General features: G+C 43.1%; 1 protein-coding gene across 3 annotated transcripts; it reads right to left on the bottom strand.

Moving 5' to 3' along the window:
• Nucleotides 1-4,800: 4,800 nt before the first annotated feature.
• Nucleotides 4,801-20,862, bottom strand: KLHL22 (kelch like family member 22). Of its 3 annotated transcripts, none has more exons than XM_041420413.1 (7): nt 20,735-20,862; nt 12,454-12,706; nt 11,011-11,176; nt 9,161-9,879; nt 7,861-8,053; nt 6,984-7,217; nt 4,801-5,964 (listed from the first exon to the last, which is right to left on the bottom strand). In XM_041420413.1, exons 2-7 carry the CDS (start codon nt 12,678-12,680, stop codon nt 5,587-5,589), a joined length of 1,917 nt encoding a protein of 638 aa, XP_041276347.1. In that variant the 5' UTR covers nt 12,681-12,706; nt 20,735-20,862; the 3' UTR covers nt 4,801-5,586. The 3 variants fall into 3 exon arrangements, with proteins under 3 accessions (XP_041276347.1, XP_041276346.1, XP_041276348.1); XM_041420412.1 differs by having other exon boundaries at nt 12,454-12,723; nt 20,735-20,860; XM_041420414.1 differs by lacking the exon at nt 20,735-20,862 and having other exon boundaries at nt 11,011-11,252; nt 12,454-12,676.
• Between the last annotated feature and the right edge of the window lie 155 nt (nt 20,863-21,017).

Below are 21,017 nucleotides of genomic sequence, written 5' to 3'. Positions count from 1 at the left end.
GCAGGGCTCGGGGGCAGCGCTTGGCACATGGTGCGGATGAGCTGTTTGAATTTCAGAGGGAGCTTGGCGCCGAGAGCCCAGACAGGCACCGAGCTGTGAGTCACGTCCCGGGGGCCGTCCAGCCGCGGTGGGCAAGGGCGCGACAAAAGAGCTGCACTGCGCCCCGGAGGTGCAGAAACCTCTGCGAACGGGGTGATCTTAGCTCAGTCTGTGACTTCGTTTCGTTAGTGCTTTTGGTATTCGTTTTGCTTCAGGGCTGGCAACGTGAAATGAAGCAGCACTTGAAAAAAAAAAAAGTCAGTTAAAATGGAGAAATGGATTTAAGATGCCTGTCTTGAAGCTCTTAACTGGGCTGTTGTGCAGTGTTATTCCAGCTTTGCTGTCTTTCTTTCATGCTCTGCCTTTTCCAAAAGTTCAGTCATTACACAGTCATCTTTTTCCTCTTTGTTCCTCATCCTACGTTGGCAGCCAGTGCCAGCTGAGGTGTCTGGATTGGAACATATGGTCTGTGTCTCTGCAGACATTTAACAGAGTTCAAATCATCTTCCATCAAATGGAAGACTTCTCCAGTGTCATGTTTTAGACAAAACCATCCAGGAAAAGTCTCATCATTAAGATGAAAGGATCTTAAAGCAGCCCCTGACTCCATGTGCAGGTATCATTTTACCAGCCGCTGACATACAGCCATCTCCTGGGTGGAAAACAACAGCTGTTAGTCATGTACAGCAAAACAGTGACCTAGAGATGAATAATTACATCTGAAAATTCCCATCAGTTGCCAGAAACTCACATCTATGCAAAAACATTTCATCCATTACTAGGAAATCTTACTTAGAAGCTATACCTCTGATCCATTCCTACTGGCTTAAGTGCTTCTATCTGTCAGTAAGTCAGTTTTAAACACCTGTAGACAGGCTACAATAGAATATGAAGGTTAAGATGTTTTCTTGTGTCATTTGAACAGATCTGGCTTGTTTTCTGTTTGACCATGGCCAAAATACAGATTAAATGACAGCACTTGGACTTGCAATAATATGCTAAATAACATTTAAAAATAATTACAAAAGCTGTAAGTTAGCAGCAGATTTAGTAACTCATAGTATGTAAAAAGTAATAAAAATTCCTGCTGCTTCATTTGATTGAATTACAATTTTTGTTAAAATAAAAATCAAATATGCACAGTGATTTTGCCTCCATTTTGTACAGATAATACTAGAATCTCAAAATAGTTGGAACTTGTCAGAAATAAGTAGTATTAATTATAAACCAGTTTTTGTGCAGTACTGTGTGGGGCTGGACTGCTGCTGAAGAACGAACACACCCACCTTCCATCCAGAGAGGATTCTAAGGCATGGAGAGGTTTCCAGTTTGGAAGAAACTTCCAAATTAGACGTTCTGAACTTACATGTATGCAGGCTGTGTGCATCCCTCAAGTAATTCCCACCTCAGTTTTAGCAACTGTGGTTAAACTAAACCAGATATTTTAGGTAAAAGATCCCACATTCTACTTCCATAGGAGAAAAAGGTGATCTGTTCATCATTAATGTTTTCTGATAAGACTGGGCTTTAATTTCCTACACTACAGACAATCATCTCAGGTGTATTACGTCCCTACAAATGCATTTGGTTTAGGAAGAATGGATGCATGTCTGGTACCACTTTACCTTTTTAGTACATATAAATACCTTTATGGTCTTTGACTTTACCTGTTGGCAGCTGAGCATGGCCAGTTTTAGTGCAGTGGAGGAGGTGGGGACCTCAAAAGTGCATCAGCTGCCCATGAAACAAAACCTCAGCTGGCAGAATATTCCCTTGAGAAGGCCCTGTACCTCTTTCCCTGTGCCCAGCTGTTCCTTCTTCCTTTCACCAGAAGCTTTTGATTCCATCAGTTGGGCTGAGTGCCAAATAAATTGTATATGTGGCTCATCCCTAAGTATGGAGAAGTAAATTTCTGTCAAGGGTACAGAATAAGAATCCTTATTTTGTTTCAAATCAAGTACTGGGTATGCTTCCAATGCAAAATTAACAACCCTAATTTAAACTAGGAGGAAAATGGGAAAGGATAAGTTGGATTTGGAAGTAGACAGCTGGAGAAGAAATACAGTAGTGAAAGCAGTTATGAAACAAAACTGAAGCAATCACAATCACTTCTGCAAATGTGGAAGCTGAAATACTTCAGGATACAAGTCCACTAATTACAAATCTGGCAAATATGCCTGTACAGCTTTACCTCTGTGCTGGCAGGAAATAGGAAAATAGATCATCAAGGAAGCTAATTACTATTCTTCTGGACTTCCTAATGTATCAGCAGTTTAAGTGTTGGTATTTTGATCACTCAGTTCTGGAAGAGCTGTTTGATTGTTCTCTCACAGACCAGAAATAACTTAAAGCTTTCTTAGTTCATTGTCCATCTGTCCACAATGTCTTGTTTTATACCAGCTCAGAGAGCTTACTGTAAAAAAAAAAACCAAAAAAAAAACCAAAAAAAACCAACAAACAACAAAAACCAAAAACCTTTTACTGTCAGATACAAGCTTGACATATTTAGGACACTGGAGAATTTATAAATAAAAAACCCTACAGAATCAGCTGGAAATCCCTATGAGTAAATGTTTTTCTTAAGGTACAGAAAGCTTAAGTGGGCTTGTGAAAGTTCAATTCCTGAAGCATCATTCTTGATATGAAAACCAATCAATAATAATTACAGCTCTGTGTAACAACCTGTAATTTTTCCTGCAGAAACCTGAAAAATCCTGCCATCAAACCTGAAATCTTTCCTATTTTGTTTATGTAGGTAATGGTAGTAAACAAGAAGTGCTTTATGTCTGCTGAGTAAGAGAAAATTGACATTTTTAAAGCAAAGCAATTTTATTATTATTTAGCCTGTGTGCGAGTTTCAAAAAAGGACATGCTGGCCTAAAATGAGCTATTGCTAAAAAAATTATTAGGAGGGTTTGAGCTAAACTCTGTGGTTTTTTACCTAAATTAAATACATGCAAGTAAGATAGTGCACACTTCACTTTCAACAGTCACATTTTGCTCAGATGTGAAGCAATTTTGGGGCTGAAAGCAAAAAGTTATATTTTTATCAAAAATTACGTGCCCTTAGGGTTAGTTCATGGAACTTAAGGTTATCATACCAATAAGTAGAAAAAAAGGAGAAAAATAATGTAGTGCTAAGGTAGATGGTCATCTGCTTTAAGTAATTTCCTTGCAACTGCATTCTGAGCCTTATATTCATTAGCTTTGCAGAGCATCCAACTGCAACATTTAGTGAATAATGCAATCACAAAATAGTATATGCTGATAAATGGAATAATGGATGGGCTCTCTAGAAATCAGTATTCACACACAGGAGGAGTGACAGAGTAGAAGGTGGAAACCCCCTCCACCCCAAAGTTTTCTCAAGATTTCTTTGGCTCATTAATTACTTACGAATGTCTTCTGTTCTCCTATGCAATCTAAGAATTAGCCTCTCAGGTTGGTTGTTTGTAACAGTGAGTAATACCCTCTAGTGGTACACAGAGGAAAAGGAGCTGGACAAAGTGATTAATCCTTTTTTCATTGTTAAAGAGGCTAAGTAAGGTTTCATTTAAATAACATAACCCTATATCTTTGTATAATCACTGGTCTGTCTAGAGGTGCTGCTTCAAATGGAAAATGCACTGCATTGAGTTAGATGTCAGAAACAATCACTTTAATCACTCGTTTGCAGAGGGAACAAATTGCCACTGCAGTCTGGAAGGAGTGGTTCCAGTGACTACCAGGTCAGAGAGGTATGTCCTTACATCTGAAGACTACATTTAATTCCTATGCATTACAAGTAACACTGTAGGCAAAAAAGGAATATTTATCTGTCTCTAATGTTGCAGTGTAATAAAGTCTGTATTTCCAGACCCTGTGTTCAGTCCAGAGTTCACTATCAAAAAATTATTTTCTGAAAAAGCTCATGATCAGGGTTTTCTGCAGTTACCAGGTCTTTTGTTTTATTTGCCAATTGGCAATGGAGGTGAAAACTGACAGTGCTGAAGGATGGACTCCAACAAATGCCCCTCTTAACAAGGAAAAGCTATTGAACTTATTTAAACAAATGTGCAAATACTCTTGACTCTTTTTCCAGAAGCCCAGTCTACTAAAGCAGAGTAATTGAGGTCTGTTTTGAAATCATCTTTGCTTCCATAAACAATACCCCCAAGTAGGGGGAATATCCAGGAACTTACTGCATTTCTCTGAAGTAGCACGTCCATGTGCAGTATTTGTCACATGTGATGACACTTGCCTAGTCCCATGTCACTCTGATTGTCACTGGTTTTGCCTTTCTGCAAGTCCATTACTGCTATAAGATTTAAAAGCTTTTGGGAGTTTTTCAGGATTTTCTGGTGCAGTGATTACTCCACCCCTCCAAGAGGAAGGATCTCAGTGTTCAGTATCACACTGGGTCAGACTTTAAATCAGCTTCTAACCTAATGTTAAGCAAGATGGGAGTCAGGAACCTATTATTTTAAGGTCCCATGAAGGAAGGATTTACTGTGCCTTATCTTTCTCAGCTGCAGTTCCTGGCATTAGTTCAGCTACTGCAGTCTTGGACCAATGTAATCTTCAATATTTCTTGTTATCTCATTCTTTTTTTCTTTTGCTGTGGCGAACCAATCTCTGTTCTCTTTACTCTCTTGTAAAGCATATAATAAAAGAATGAAAAAATTGCCCATCTCCCAGGCTGGAGTAACTTTGCCAATCCTGCTGTAGGATATAATGAAACTTTCAGCCACCACATCACTGTTAATAAAACGGAGACAGCAGTTAAAAAAGTACTGACAAGAATTTATTAATTTATGGTTGAGAACAATGAAATGTGTCTAACAGTGGAATGATGAGATTGCCATATTCTGTACAGAGAGATTTTTCTAGAAATCTTCATTCCACTGTGTTGACAGAACTTGCAGTATAGAAGTTCAGGAGTGGGTGTCAGTTCACAGACTCTCAGCCAGTTACAAGGATGGCTGCATGCCCAGATGAGATGAAGGTTCAGACTTTCCTGCTACCCTTCCTGTTTCTGTATGTTCACTCTTGCTGAAAAACTAATCAAGCTGTCTGACACCTGGCACAGGAGGGCAGCACTAGGTGTTACCTTCCTGTATTAAGCTGGCTAGGAAGTTTTATTACCCAAAAGAAAAGGGAAAAAAAATCTCAAGAAGCTATTTTGAGCTAAAAGCTGGAAGGAAAGAAGCTAGTCAAGCTGAGCCTTCTGTGCTTTTTTTTTCTGTCCATGCTGAAGGCTGAGAAAAGCCTCTTTCAAACTACAAGAACCTCTATACAACTGGGGGGAAATGGCAGTTGTGGTTACTTTAAAAACACTGCTTTCTGGCAGGTGGGCAGGTACTGAGTGTAAGTGCATTTGTGCAGGACACTTGCAGATGGGTAGATATTGACTGTGAATGGCATTTTGTGCGGAACACTTATTTTTAAAACCTTTAAATACTTTTATGATATAAGAAAGACATATAAAATCTCTCAAGTACTTTCCCCAAGCCTTAATTTCCTCATCCACTGGCAGAAAAGAAAAAAAGAAAAAAAAATTAAAGTTTTCTAATCTTCACTTGAGTTGTCAAACTCCTCCCAGTCTGATACACTCATAACTTCTGGTGGAAAGTCAAGATGATGCTTCATTCGGTCTGCGTGCCACTCTGAGAGCCACTTCTCTGTTTCCATTAAAATAGCCCTGGGCAACGTGAGGACACAGGCAGCCATCCCAGAAATATCATCCTCCAGCTGGGGTCCTTCCTCCCAGCAGTCTCTCTCTGCATCATAGATGTGCACATAGTCCATACGGATTCCCCTGTTGTGGGATCTGCCTCCCAAGACATAAATCCTGTTGTCTAAGACTGCAATGCCTGGCTCTCCATGTCCTGCAGGAAGTGGACATACATTTGTCCACTGATCAGTGCTTGGCTTATAGCAGGCAACCTGTAAAACAAAAAAGGAAAGACAGAAGGCAAAACTGGACTTGTATCCTAGTGACAGAGCCTGGCCATAAGGTAAACTATTTAGGAAAGAATATCATCAGTCTTTTGACAGTGTGTTGATAGTGGAGACAGCATGTGACTATCTAATACAGGTACAGTGCTCAGCAGAAAATTGTACATAGTTGCCACGTAGCTTTGAAATCACAAGTTCTGACCCTGCTGCTGGAGTAACAGTTGTATGTCATTCCAAAAATGTATACAAAAGTGAAAGAGATGGGGACATGTGCTAATATAAGCCCAGACATAATATAAGCCCAGACATAATTCACCTGTTTGCATTAGAGAAGAAATGCTGGAACATACAAATATGACAAATCTGCTAAGTTGTCTCTGCACCATATGTTGGAGAGTTTCAGATTTCATTGGGTAACTGCTTTCATTTGTAGGCACCGTCTTATCATTCAGACACACTCTTCAGCTAGGTTTAATTCTGCCATCTCCACTGGCTCTATAAAAACAGTTACTTTTTGTATATTTTCAAGTCTCTAGCCGTTCTAGAAGCTGGAATAAGGTTCAAGAGAATCCTCTCCAGATGTGCCTTACCATACTGTACATTTTAATTGCATTATAGAACTGCCATCCAACATATCCTTAACAGCTCTGCACACTGGTAATTCAAAAGTTCTCCACTTATAAAAAACGAATGTATAGACAACAACAAGTAAATTTAACTGATGTGCTGCTTACTGGGCATATGCATGCCAATGAAGTTATCCATCAGAGATGTTTCAAAATTGATAAGAATTCCAAGTGCTAGAGCTTTAATGCTTTGTGGGCGAGACCAAGAGTTCAAGACAGCCAACAGTAAATAAATCATTGCCAGTTCTGCAGGTGAGTGGGGAAGAGCTCGTCTAGCTGAGCGGGCAGTTTTATTGGCATACTCAGTAGGAGAAATACATTACACCTAAGTGGCAGCATCCACAAGAAGCCAAGAAAAGAAGAGGTGCCACACGGTCTCACCTGGTGAACGTCCCTCCTGTAGCCAGAGTCGTTGTTGCTGCCGCCGATGACGTAGAGCTTGCCCAGCAGCGCAGCCATCCCGTGCCACGCCCGCCTCACGGGGCCGTCTGCCAGCACATCCCAGCGGTCAGTCCTCGGGTCATAGCACTGCAGCTCCTTCAGATAGTCCTCTCCCCTCCTCCCACAGGTGATGTACATCTTCCCATCCAGCGCCGCGCCCGCGTGCGCGTACACCTGCACCACCACCAATGGCAAAGCAAGAGCCTGAGCTCTGCATTTGTGTGTTTCTCCCAGGTTTGAAGCAGGGAATAGACATGAAGGGAGCGACATTGTTCACGAGTTATGGAGAGATCAAAAGCAGAAAGGATTTTCTTACGTACAGTTCTTTTTAAGATATTATTGTGAATTTCTGAATGAAGCACACTGGAATTTCTAAAACTTCCAGAACTGCAGCGTTCTCTGTCTTTATTGTTCCTTCATACTATAACTTTACTCCCTAATCTACTTGGAAGCCTTTTTATTGGTGATTTTTCTTATACAAGCAGTGTTATCAGGAATGCAAGTTATTCTACTTAGTAGCACTCAATTCAGGCTTTTTATATTTTCAGCAATGACACACATTTTTTATTAATTGTTTTAAGGATTAACATAATAAAGGTGCAGGCAAAATCAACAAGAAACAGGAAAAATAAGCATTTAACTGGAAAATGTAAATTACATATGCTATTATTTCATTTGCTTGTCATCCATATACAGAGTTTACTGCTTTCCATCTGAATATCAGCAAATTAAAAGTTACACATGAGAAAAACATCTAGCAAGATTAAATCAGGAATTGGGGGACTGTGGTAGTGTGTGTGGCTAATGCACTCCTTACCTCCTTCTTCAGGGGTGTCACATATTCCCAAGTGTTGGTTTTAGGGTCATACCTCTCCACTTCCCTCAGGTCTTCATGGTAATCTCGGCCTGCGACGGCATAAATATAGTTGTCCACGACACAAACACTGAGGTCAGCGTGCTCTTGCTGCAGGGACTGGATCTGGAACCATCTGTTGTGTCGTGGGTCATACCTTGTAAAAGAATGGGATCAAAGAAAGTTATTCCTGCAGCTGCAGAATCACTGCAGGAATACCAGACAGCTCCGTGGATGTGGGTTACTGCACTGTCTTCAGCTGAAATTGAGCTCATCTCTAAGTGATGTGAAATTTGGCCTTGTCAGCATTTTATTATTAGCAAAGTTGTTTTATTCTATTTATAGAAGATGTACTTCAGCTGACATCAAAGCCCAGGTTTTCCATTATCTTGTACACTGCTGTCGGGTTACGTACCACAATCTCTGTTTGCACAAAGCCATTCTACAAGGTAACACAGTCTAAAAATAGCACAAACACTGAATCTGGATCTCCAAGAACATGAGAAGGGCATAAATATGTGGTGGGTTCTTTGATTCCTTTCCCCAAATATCTGCTGCTTAAAGTGAATCTCATGATTCACTTTCATGTCAAACTATCTCTCTCATCTGGAAATTTTAGTTACAGAGAAAACTGGTTGAAAATTGAAACTGTGCATGCCATAAAATAAGAGCAACTCAGCTAAGACTTGTAAAACTGAGCACAATATAAAGATAAAAGGCTTTATATCTGTTTTTGCAATGTAATGGGCATGAAGGTGTAAACCTGCTCCTCCCTCCTGCTCTTCCCTGTCACACAGTAGTATAAAAGGACTCTGGAATGCTACTCTTGTGCACACAGATTTTTGAAAATCTGTCGGTAATAGCATTTTATTTTAAATCCTTTTGTACTGGGACAAAAACTACACATAGAAAACTTGCAGAAAATGCTAGTTAGAGAACATCTAGACAGCCTAGAGTTCAGGCTCATTACTGCTTCCCACACCTTTAATACTTCCCTCCTCCAACAAGGCAGAAAGAAGCAGCAGTAACACTCTTGAATGAGTAGCTGTTTCTACACTGTCAGCCTTAGCTTTGTCTCATAAACACTGCAGGGAGCTTCCTGAGCTTACTATGAAGCTCATTTCTTGTGTTTTCTTTCAGTGAGGCTCCTGCTCAGTTCCTGATCATTTGGCTGGCAAGTGTACTGACTGTCTGCTGGCTTACTGGCTCAGAAATGGGCAACAGGGTGGCAATAAAATTAATAGCAGGATTATCCTTATCTTACCTCCAACACCTTGACTCTGCTCGAAAACCACTTACATTGTTGTCTCCACCAATTAAATATACAAAATTATTGAGAACAGCAATCCCTTGGTTGGACATTCTGGGGGCTAGTGCAGCTGTAAAGTGCCTCCACTCCCCCAACAAGGGGTTCAGATACTTGGCTTGATCACTGAGGACAATGGATGGAGTAGAATGCATCCCTCCAAATCCCACCACACACTGGAACTCTGATCTCAGCTGTGTCTGGGAGCTCTGAAGCATTGGCTGAAGACATTCATTCTTGTGGTACATTAATGCATCTGCAACTGTATCTTTTAAAGGACATGGACTTAATTTGTCATGAAGCCTTTGCAGGATCTGGGGTTCCATCAGAGGAAAACGAACTGTCTCAAGTAGTTTAAGGGGCTCCATCAGGGAGACCTGATCTGTCTCCAGTTCCTCTGGAGAATAATGATAAAAAAGTGCTCCATCATAAACCTCAAACTCATAGTTAACCTCCAAACGGTTGCTGCTGAGAAGGGAGTAGACCTTCTGCAGGGGCAGCTGTCGGTACACTTGTGTCCTTGAGAAAGCTGTGAAGTTCTTCAGAATGTAGGAGTCCAGCTGCTCACTCAAATGCTTTAAGTCATAGTGGTCAGCTAGTCTGTACACGTCAAGGATGTTCTCTTCATCTACCCAGGACATGAGGAAATCACAACAGAACTTAATGACTTCTGGAATCTGCAAAAGAGAGAGGTTTTTCATTTCAGACACCACCTGCCCCACACTTGAGAGACAGGGCACTGAAGCCTGGGATGACTGTAAGGGAATTGTCCATGAAATGGCTGCTCTCCTCACAAGTCTGACCACCATGGTCACTTGTGCCCTATTCACCTTTCCCCAGAGAAAGAGAACTCAGCATGGATATGTGGGTGAATATAACACAGCTCTTCTAGCCCTGCTCTACTGCAAGAGTAAGTCTGGCTTCAGGTGCAGCAGCAATGTGCCTTCCAAGGCACGTGGGACCCTGGGCACTGCCTGCTCTGCAGCCTGCCTGGGAGCAGCCAGGAAAACACACACGGGATATGGTGATTACAGTCACCATGTACTTGCTTTCCCAGAGCACTAGAGACATGCTGTATCAAAGACTGTATCTGTAACAAATATTCCACTCAAGAGCCTAGGAAGCCATTGGAAAGGAAAATGAATATTTAGTATTGTCTTCTGAACACAATTTGAAGTTGTATCTGACAGAAGGAACAAAGAACTAACTGCTGTCCAGGAGCCCCTCTGCTAACAAAGTGTGTAAAAACCAAGCAAAGCAAGCACTCACAAAGTTTAAGATTTAATACCAAAGCCTTGTGCAGCAGTTAGCTGCAGGGGAAATTAGAGAAAAAAAACCCTTGTCTTAAAAGCACATGAACTCTGCACTTAGTGCAAACCACAGTGGCAGGATTTCCTGTAGTGATGGGGTCAGGAGAGGTCATGTGCCTGTGGACTTGTCTTGAGAAGCACAATTTCTGAGCAGCAAACCCTATTCCTTACCATAGGCTAGGATATTCTGTTTCAGGGAAGCTTTCACAAACAGATCAGTGAAAGTGAATGCTATATAAAATACTCCTCTAGATGAAATGAGTAATGTTTTAACTAATTAAACCATTGGCACAAATGAGATGTGCAAGTACCCGTTCATTGTTCCTATCCTTCCACAGTTACTTCCAGTGGATACAGCATCCCAGAAATCCTTCTTATCATGCCCATGCTCCTGCTCCCCTCTTAACCCTCCCTCTAACCACATATCCAAGTTTTCTGTTTCTTTCATCACTGCTTTTGTTTCTTGTTTCTCTTTTGTCACATCTCTCAGTATCTCACCTGAAGCTGACAGGCTGCAGCTAAGGTTTCCTGTACACTGTTCACACTGAGTTCCAGCTCAGAAGTGTAAATGAAGTTCAAGATTTTACACATTGCATTGTAGGAGATGCCATGAATATGAACTTCTTCTTGTTCCATCTCTCTCAATCCTCCTGCAAACATTCCTCTGCAAAACAGACAATGGCACGTGCTACGGCAGATTTGCATTGAAGCTATTTCCAGTTTGCTCATCTTATGCTGTCCTGGGAACATAAAAAATATTCAGAAATACAAAAACCTAGCTAGACACTTTAATGTGATTACCTCTTCTCTAAGTAAAGAGTACAGGCCTTTAGGACCTAAAAAAGTAACACTTCATCGTGCAGGAAAACAGTAGGGGCAACCTAGAAGGTACAGTTCACAGGTGAAAGATTAAATACACACCCAGTATATATGGGTAGTCAATGGTCAGAGGCAGACACTGTGGGTGTGGGGGAAGAGGAAACACAGAGAAACTAGGGACAGCGGGAATTTTTTTCCAAGGTAGAGCAGTTCTTCCTTCAGTTAGAAGTTTGTCTGGATTGACTTGGGTGTTTGCTCTATGAAAACAAAGGAAGTGCTCATCAAATTGCCCGGGGACTGCCTGGTTAATGGCCAGTGAGTCACCCTTTAGGCACACAACAGTGACCCACCTCCAGTGAGTTTTTGTGCATTATGAAATGATCATCACCACGGGCAAAGTCTTACAATGCTAAGGATATGTTAAAAGCCACTTAGAGTGCACTTAAGCAGAAGACACCAGTTCAGATAGTCTCTCCTCTTTATAAACCTCCAAGTAGCACAGTGAATTTAGTGGAGGCAAGCTCAGTATGCAGGAACAAGAGCTTTATTTCTGCAGAGAAATAACAGAGATGAATAAAGCCACAGTTAGTGTTTTGAAACAGCCTGTCACTCTCTTATGTCAAGAATGACACAGGAACAGGAGGGAGGCAGTATTGCAGAAAAAGCAAAAAAAGGCTAATTAATTACTTTATTATATTATATTACATTATGTTACATTACATCTAAACTGAATCTGCCAAGCACTCAACTGCACTCCACTGCACAGAATCTCGTGACTGTCACCGACAGTCCCGACACACACACACACACTTGGCCCTGCTAGGCCAAGGAAACAAAACACCATCACTTTGGGCAAACAATCTCCATACTGCATTCTACTTTGGCACAGCACAGGCACAGCAAATGAGGTAAGAATTGTTTTGATCTTTCTCTGAGGTTCAGAGAACGTGAATCCCAGAAATATTCTTGGGAAGAATTGTGCCTTGCTTTTCTCTGTGAGGAGAAATGTGGCTACAACAGCCTCGGCTCCATCTTACAGGTCTGATTTTGGATTCAGGAGTCTGCCCAGACAGAAGCTTTGGACGTCACTAACAGGCAGACAGGCTCGTGGCTACAGCGTACCTGAAGTAGTCGCAGGAGGCGGCCAGGAGGATGCGATGAGCCTCGATGGGTTTGTCCTCCACCACCAGCACCACATCGAAGAGGATGCTGCTGTCGCGCAGGGACACCAGCCCGCTGAGCAGGGCCTGCGAGTGCTCTGCGCTGCGGTAAGTGCTGCTGCTGCGCTGCTGCGCCGAGGGCTCCAGTGCAGCTCTGTGTGCCTGAGTCAGCTCCTGCTCCTCCGCCATCCCAGGCAGAAATGCTCAGCCACCAGCTGCAGCAGAATGAAATCTGTGAGACAACAGAATCGGCAAAGGTTTGTGCCTTTTGCTTTACAAACGGTCCTCCGACCCTTGCCTGTCACAGAAAATAAAGCAGCTCTTCAGTCAGTGGAGAGACAGTTCTGTCCTGGACAAATTACACTGAAAACACACAGATGGACATCAGCACACCAAAGTGCTAAGTATGTGTCACATGGGTATTTTTTTTTCTTAGCAAGAGTTTCACTTCCCAATCCATTACCAAAACCCCTTGTTTCTTTTGTATTTCTGCATCATCAGCAACAAAAAAATGGACCAAAATTTTGCCAAATTCCAAACTGTCTAATATTCTCAGGTAACTTGTCTGCAATATAAACTGTACCTTCCATCTTTCTCTTAATATTTTACCACAGAATCTCCTCTCTCTCTCCATGTGTTTGCTTTTTGCATTTTCTGTAGCTAAGCACATTTCCAACCTTAATTGTGCAAAATACTGTATGAAACCGCAGGCTTCAAAGTGAGTTTCTTCATTTTGGCAATTTCAAGCTAGCATGCACAACTGCTTTCCACTTCCCTGTGATTCCCTGCAGAGAGGAGCTATTTCCTCCAGAATGGGCACTGTCCAAGGCTATCCTGTACCTTTTTCTAGGTAAAAGGCCATGACACACTGGGAAGGTCCCCTATGGCACATTGGGAAACACCTGTAAAAAGCTATCTGCAAGTGATTGTGTTTCATGTCTATGGTTAAGCAATCAAAATCTCATGAGTCCTCTTCTACCATCCTGTAATTTACCCTGTCCATTGTCTTTGAAGAATGTCAGAAGTTGTAGCAGTCAGAGCTTATAGACTCTATCCAGTTGTCAGCATGAATTAAGAAACCACCCCCCATTAGCAAGAGGAAGTAAGTGAGCTGATATGGCTGCTAACACATTCAGAAGATCCTCTCTTCAGCAGCCTAGGAAATAGCTTAGTGCCACAAGGGATAGTCCAAGGGGTTAGCAGCAGTCAGGGAAGCAAAAGAGAACAAACCCTCCAAATCCAAACAAAGAGTGAAGAAATGGAACAATTGTTTAATTGTGCCAGCCACAGACAGTGAGGGCAGCACTGGAGATCTCAAAATACTGCAGGTATTCTGGGCAGCAAGGAAGGAGCTACTCAGATGACACCAAGAAATATGAACATTTTTATTTTCTGCCTGAGGAAGGTACCCTACACTGCCCAAACCAAAAGGAAGGTGGTGCTGCACGGTGAATAGGATGGAAAATACCCTGAGAAAGTGTATTAATATTTATCTGCTCTTTGCCAGCAAAACCAAGACAGCAGCTCAGAAGAGGAGCTCTGACAACACAGCCTTCTGGGGAGCACTCAGGTCGATTAGGGAGGGAAAACTATCCATCATCAGCTGAAGAGATGAGTAATGGCTTATTTTTCATGACAAGTTGATGCTTTCCCTAGAAATCAAATGAAAGCAGACAAAACATTAGTGTATCATTGAATTTCCTCCTGGGGAATACTAAGAGTGATGGATTGAGGCAAGGGAAATAATGTAGTAAGAAAGGCAAGTGAGTGTTATATAATGTTGATCAGAAATTTCCCATTTCACTAAAAGGAAATAAATGCAGCAAAACCAAAGTAGGATGATGTACGGTCCAAATGAGGAACTGATTAACTCTGTTAATGTGGTTTAATGTGGTTAAAGCTCCAAAACATGTTTTATCTTTTCCTGGTCTTAGAGACCTGTATCAAAATAAGTCCCTATGGAAGAAAAATCACTGTATCAAAAAGCAGAAGTAAAAGCAACAAATTAACTATTTTCTGAATCCAAGGACATGTCAGGATTAGGGGAAACAGCTTGACTTTTGATACAACCTTATAATATATCATATACTGCAGTCATTGGTGGGAGAGAGGCCAAGGCAAGGTAAGGGAGAGATAAAACTACACAGGCCACTGAAGCCCTGTAACAAGTGTTAGCAAAGAAATGTATTGTAGGAGAATCAGGTTACAGACAGAGATACATGCAGGGTAGAGTGGGAAACCCATATAATAATGCAAGCCTTTATTTATTTAATTTTATTTAATATGACTGTAGATAGTTACTGTTCAGAATATATTCTCTACCCAAATAATCTGAAAAAGTAACAGAAAGGGGATGAGGCTTTCAGCAAGTAAAGCCCCAGGAGAGATCTGATCTTACAAATGTGGTAACTGGAGCCAGGAAGATTAAGTGATATTATGAAAGAGAGAAAATAGAAATACATTAAAAGGATAAATTATTTAGTGATTCTGTAGCCAGTATGAGCATTAGTATCTGAATAGCTCTCAGTGACAAGTGGGGGCTGTCTTGGAGATCTGCAGGGAGTTTATCTCACACTTAGTTTGAGCAGATACAGACTTCAATTATGCCACAACCATTATCAAGAGCAGAACAAACCAGCTCTGCTGTGACCATCCAGTGTGGCTAAGAAGAGATGCTGGGGGTGCACTGAACCATCCTCCACAGCTGATTTTTGGCTGGTTAACAGCTGAACCTACAGATTTTTTGCTATGCTCTCCTTTCTGAATTCTGGCAGTCCTGACCTCCTGTTTCCAACTCCTGCCCCTGGGCTGTACCCCAGCTGTCACTGGTGAGCTGGACTGTCCCTCAGGGAGGTCACTCATGCTTGTACATCATCCTAATGAACTGCTGCCAGCCTAAAAAATTAAAGGTGAACATTTGTAGTATTAGTGTATAAAGTCTGACTGACATATGTGGTTAAGTCTTCCTTGAGCCAAAAGCCTCTTAACTCCTGCCTAGGTAGTTTCAGGAGCTGTAAGAAAAGAGGTGTAAGACCAAGGAGGGTAGAAGACCACGGGGTGGCTGTGGGGGGTGTGGGCAGCAGGATTCCCTCAGCTGAGTGTGCTCAGCTCTGCAACAGCCGCAGCAGGGGCAGCTGGGCTCGGGGGCAGCAAGGTACAAGAGCAGCTGCTGCGGCAGGGTCACTGGGGTTGTGTTGTGGGCTTCTTTGAAAGAGAAGTGGGCTGGATGTGGCATTTGAGTTTTCTGGATTAAATGCAGCGTGTTCACTGAGCTGATTGATCATTTTGTGTATTTCTTTGGGTATTGTTCTAAATGCTGATTACAAAATTGCTGAGGAGGGATATTGCTGTTAGCACAGCGCCCTGCTTCTCAAACTGTGTGGTCTGACCAGCGTGCTTTGTGCCTTTGTTGCTGTCTAAAAAATCTATTTACCTTAATTTTTATTAAAAAAAACAACTTAAAAACAACCCAAAGCTGCTGAAATATAATGTAAGCAGGACAGTTCTGGATAGAGAGACAGAACAGGTTTGTTCCTCTATCCTGAGCTTCTCTACTGTCAGCTTCTTGCTCGTAGTATGTACCTAAGGTGAAAACAGCTCAGTGACTGAGACAAGCTCTTAGAAATTTGAGTAGTATGTTTTCTTTCCCATCTCCTCTTGAGAAAGTTTCTCAGTACTGGTCAGCTGTTAGCAGTGGGCTTCAGTTGCTGAGTACTGCAGAAATAACCCTGCAGGTGGAAAAGAGGAGGAATTCTTTGAGTTCACTGTGCTTCTTTAACAGTAGCAAAGATAACAAGTATTGTCTCATGTGCTGTGGGACGTTGTCTGCAGAAACAGGGAAGTCCTTGTTCTATCCACTTTAAAATTGCAGAGAAAATCAGGCTAGACATTTTTCTTGCTGGCTGCACAATGTATTTGAGCCTGCAGTTATATTAGTTTGTATTTGTCTTTTAGAGGATGCGGGTTGATGTAGTGATTAATTTTAAGGTATTACAATTGAGTTTCCAGTACACAAAGAAGAAAACATATGGGATCAGTAATTGTATGGGCATGTCTGGAGGCAAGTGTAGAAAGATGTTGACTGTTTGGTCACTTTGAATCAAGGAGTTAAAAAAATTACAACAGGCAAAAAAATCCCCAAAAATGGAAAAGCCCTCAGGGGTATCTAGAAACACAAGACTGCTCTTCTTCAGTACACTGAAATCTTCAACATTCTGTGTCTGGATTCCATCTGGGAACCAAGAGAAGGCAGCCATGCCTTGCAATGGAGGGAGCAAAGAACTCGAGTATTTCCTTCTCTTTCCTGTATAATATACAAAGTTCACTGTACCACCAGTGATCCCTGGTAATAAGCTATGGACACAGTGAAAGCTAAGTGTCTCAGTGACCTGCAGATAACTCTGTGGTTGTCTTGTATTCAAATTCTACAACATGCTTCTGCAGATTAGTGGCATGAAGAAAAGTAGAGGTCTTAGGCTTCTGATTATTCAACTGAAATAACTAATTAACTACCCGTGAAAAGAGTCATAGTAATTTTTAAAAATAAAATCCTCTCTCTGATCAGCAACAGAATACTTGCTTTCATAATAAAGGTATGTGGCTTATGACTGAGGAAGTTGGCACTGGGACAGGAGGAATTTAGGGAATGCACTGCAGTTTGATCAATGGCAAAATGGTGAGAAACTGATATGCTGGTTGCTCTTGTGTTCACTAAAAATCCTTATCCTTTTAAAAACACCAGGTCTAGGAATGGAGTAACTCAACTGCAAGCAGAGGAGAAAAGTTAAAGGCATAGCAAAATAGATAAGGTAGAGAAGAATGCAATGTCTGTCCTAATGATATTTTTCAACACAGACCAATTGTCACACCGTGGTGTTCCTGTGCTGCCACTAGAGTTAACTCAGCCTCTTTTTTCTGGTGAGGCATGCTGTGCTTTAACATGTATAGATCACTGACAGTGCTGAAGTCTGTTGTTGCTGTTGAGTGGTATGATACAAACCTAGCCAAGTACTCACCCCTTGTATGAGCAGCATCCAGCTCAGAGAGATGCCCCTAATGTCAGGTGCATGTGTGGGTTTGGGGGTGTCTTTTTGTAAAGTTCTGCTGACAGCCTTGATTCTCTACTGTAGAGAAATGGCTGGATGCAGGAAGGATTAACCAAGTTAGTTTCTATGGAAACTCAGACATTTTTGTATTCAAGAGCTCGTGGCTGTCAGTTACATCACTACAAAGAGGTGTTTTACGCAGATAGTGATATTTTCCTGTGCATCAGCTGTGCCCAAAATAAACTCAAGCTCACTGGTGTCGGGTATCCAAATCTGTTTAGCTCACTGCCATATGGACAGGTGGCTCGAGCTTGGTGGGGGTCCCTTGCTTTCTTAGAAGTGTGGAATAATTTAGACTGGAAAGAAACTTGGGAGGTCTCTAGTCCAATCTGTGCTCAAAGCAGGGAAACCTTCAAAATCAGGTCAGGATGTGGAGAGCCTTGTCTAGTCAAGTGCAAAATCTCCATCCTTGTCAGAAAACTCAATTGTTTAACCACCACATTAATTTTCTTCTTTAGCTGTGTGAATTTTTTCCCAGCAATTTGTGACACTTGCCTCTCATCCCTGGCATGCTGTACCACAAAGGAGAGTTTGGCTCTACATTGTCCTGTGTCCATTAGGTAGCTTAAAAAATGTCAGCTGGCTCTGCCCTTATTCTTTTTGCCCTGTGCTGAGCAAAATCCAGTGTTCTTGCCTTGCAGGTGCTTGTATCTTCTTTAAGTACTCCAGCTCTGTATGGCTTTTCCACTGAATTCCCAGCTTTTTCTTTCAGTAGAGAGCTCAAAATTGGCCACAGTATTCCAATTTTTTTGGGATTATGAGTGCTTAACAGAGTGGGAAATAATAATTTCACATGACCTACTGGCTGTACTCTTGCTAACACAGTCCAGTATGAAGCTGGACCCCACTAGAGAAATCACATTCAACTAGCTGCTCATCAGGACCCCCAGGATCCCTTCTTCCAAAGCTGCCTTGCAGCCAGGCTTGTCTCCCACCTGCTGTGATATCTGGAGTTACTCTCACCCAGCAGGACTTTGCTTTTGCTGTTAAAAATGATGTAGTTCCTCTTGATCCCCTCTTGCAGGCCTTTCCCTGACACCGAGCAACCAGTGTGGTGTGCTGGTTGGGATCCAAACACATCTTAATGCATTGGAGGAATCTGAAAATCTGTGTCCTAAGGCTGCCCACACCTTCATCTCTCCCTAGGGAGTAACGAGGATTAGGATTTAAAGCAGGCTTCAGCTGCAAGGCTGGCAAGACAAGCTGCAGGAGCAAAGTGTGAGTTCTGCTGAGCCTGGGGGCTGCAGATCTGCAGGCAGGAGCTGGCTGAGCAGCACAGCTTTAACAGGCACAGAACACTCAAACACACAGCAGCTCAGTCACGGAGTGTGCAGGAAGGGAGGCAACTGGGCGCCTGCCAAAATAGTTGGGGAAACAAATGTGATGCCACAAACAATGTAAAATGAAAAGCAAAACTATTGTTCATTCTAACTGGAGTGCAAATAGCAGAATAATTCACCAACTGTGTGATAATTTGTAATGGGCACTTGCTACATAGAAGCCAATTGAGTTCATGTTATGTGTAGATAAGACTTAAGCCAGTTTCATGTTTTTGCAAGGAAAAGGGAAGGCAGAAGCTTTTATCAGTAATTATTCTTTCAGAATCCTCCTATGCATTCACAACTGTGCAAAAATAAATATTCTAAAATACTCCATTTTAGGAACCTTCTACAAATACATGAAACAACCCAAACAACTCCTTTTGACCGAGGTCCCCACAAAAAGAAAGAAAGGAGGATATCTGGTATCATATCACATCTCAGCATTATTTTTCAGCACCCAAATGATGATGTGCTTTTGCCTGGTCTGTACACACAGTCCTCCCTTACATCACTAATGGAAATAAGCAGAACCACACTCTGAATTGATTTTCTGAGCCATTTTCATTTTCTAGCATTAGTAGTATACTTGAAGAGTGGGAGGAAACCAAAAGGTGTGGCTTGGGAAACAGCTTCTGCAAATGATGCTGTCTCACAAATGCTGGCATTCATTCCTTTCAGCAAACACCTGGGGGGTTTTGCTTCCTCCCTCCCCCAAACTCATTACAAGTGATTTCTAAGACATATCCAGAATAAAGCACCTCATTTAAAATGTATATGACAACACCACCATGGAGTATATCTATACTTAAATGAATGGATATTTTAAAATATTTTTCCTCCTGTGAGTAGTAGTATAACCTAAAGAATATGAGCTTTCTAATTTGAGTGTTTTACCTTATCTGTAGCAGATTTGCAACTTAGCCACATTCATAGAACTGCAATGTTTTCTTTGTGTAATTTTTGTGTAATTTATAAATTAGCCAATATGCTCAAAGAATTTTGGGAAACTCAGGTAGCTGCCAAGACTTAACCTGATTTACTGAATTGCTTAAATCATATCATGGCTTTTTAAGTATTCTAAAAAACAAGGAGGAAAAAAATTGGAAGGTAATTATTTATATGCCAAACACAACACATAAATGACCTGGAAGAGAGCAAGGGCCTCTTCCAGCACTTTCCAGCTGCAGTTTCTCATGAACATAACTTTTTTCATATTATTCACCACATTAATTTTGTCCTGGCAGGCGCCTGTGGGGTTCTGACCCACGGCTTAGACATTTGTCAGCAGTGACAGAGGAAGAGCGGCGTTCTCTGCGGGGGAAGGTGACCTGGAACGGCACACGGCTCCCTGAGGCAGCCTGGCTCCAGGCCAGCCCTGACAAGAGGTGACGGGCAGGCCAGCCAGGGTTACGGTTTGACTTTCTGTATTTGTGTATCTGGCATGGCCCTCGCAGCGCTGACACCCGCCGCGCTCGCCCCTCGGCCGGGCCAGCCCTGCCCGGCTGCGCGGGGCCGGCCTCCACCTGCCGGCCGCCCCCAGCGCCTTCTGCCGCGGCCGCAATGGGGCTGGGGCCGGGGCTGCCCGGCCCGGGCGGGTCGAGCCCCCGGCAGACGCTGCCGCGGCAGCTCCCTCCCGTGAGCCCCGGTGCCCGCGGGCGGCCCTGCGGGGGCCGCGGCCTCGGCGGGGGTCGGGCCGGGACACGCTCCCCCGCGGGCCCCACAGCCCCCCCGGGCAACGGCAGAGCCGGAGCCGGCAGGGGAGCGCCGGGCGGCCCGGCCGGGGCCCGCGCTCCCTCGCCCCCGCCGCAGCACCTACCGAGAGCGGCGGCGGCGCCTCCGCCTTCATGTGCGACCCGGAACCCACCGGGCGAGGGAGGGGCGGCGGCGGCCGGAACCGGGGCGGGCGGCGTGGGCGGCCCCAGCACCGTCCGGGCAGGTGCCGGGGCTGTGCCCGGTGAGCGCCGGGCCGGTCACCGCCGCGGGGAACCCGGGGCTGCCGTGGCCGCGACCCTTGGGGCCAGCGCGGGGCGTGCCCGGGCCGCCACCGACGTGTAGCGCTCCTAGGGCGGACTACATTTCCCAGAGAGCCTCACACCGAG

The sequence above is a fragment of the Onychostruthus taczanowskii genome, unplaced genomic scaffold, assembly GCF_017590055.1.
Source record: "Onychostruthus taczanowskii isolate IOZ18803 unplaced genomic scaffold, ASM1759005v1 scaffold64, whole genome shotgun sequence".
Lineage (NCBI taxonomy): Eukaryota > Metazoa > Chordata > Aves > Passeriformes > Passeridae > Onychostruthus > Onychostruthus taczanowskii.
This window is presented reverse-complemented; position numbering and strand designations above follow the sequence as displayed.

What these genes read in the sequence shown, in the direction of transcription:
- KLHL22 (XM_041420413.1), bottom strand. Translation starts at nt 12,680, where the DNA reads ATGGCGGAGGAGCAGGAGCTGACTCAGGCACACAGAGCTGCACTGGAG. An exon ending in GCCTCCTGCGACTACTTCAG is followed by an intron (nt 11,177 to 12,453) that starts GTACGCTGTAGC and finishes TCTGTTTTGCAG; the next exon opens with AGGAATGTTTGCAGGAGGAT. An exon ending in CTGCAGCCTGTCAGCTTCAG is followed by an intron (nt 9,880 to 11,010) that starts GTGAGATACTGA and finishes TCTCTTTTGCAG; the next exon opens with ATTCCAGAAGTCATTAAGTT.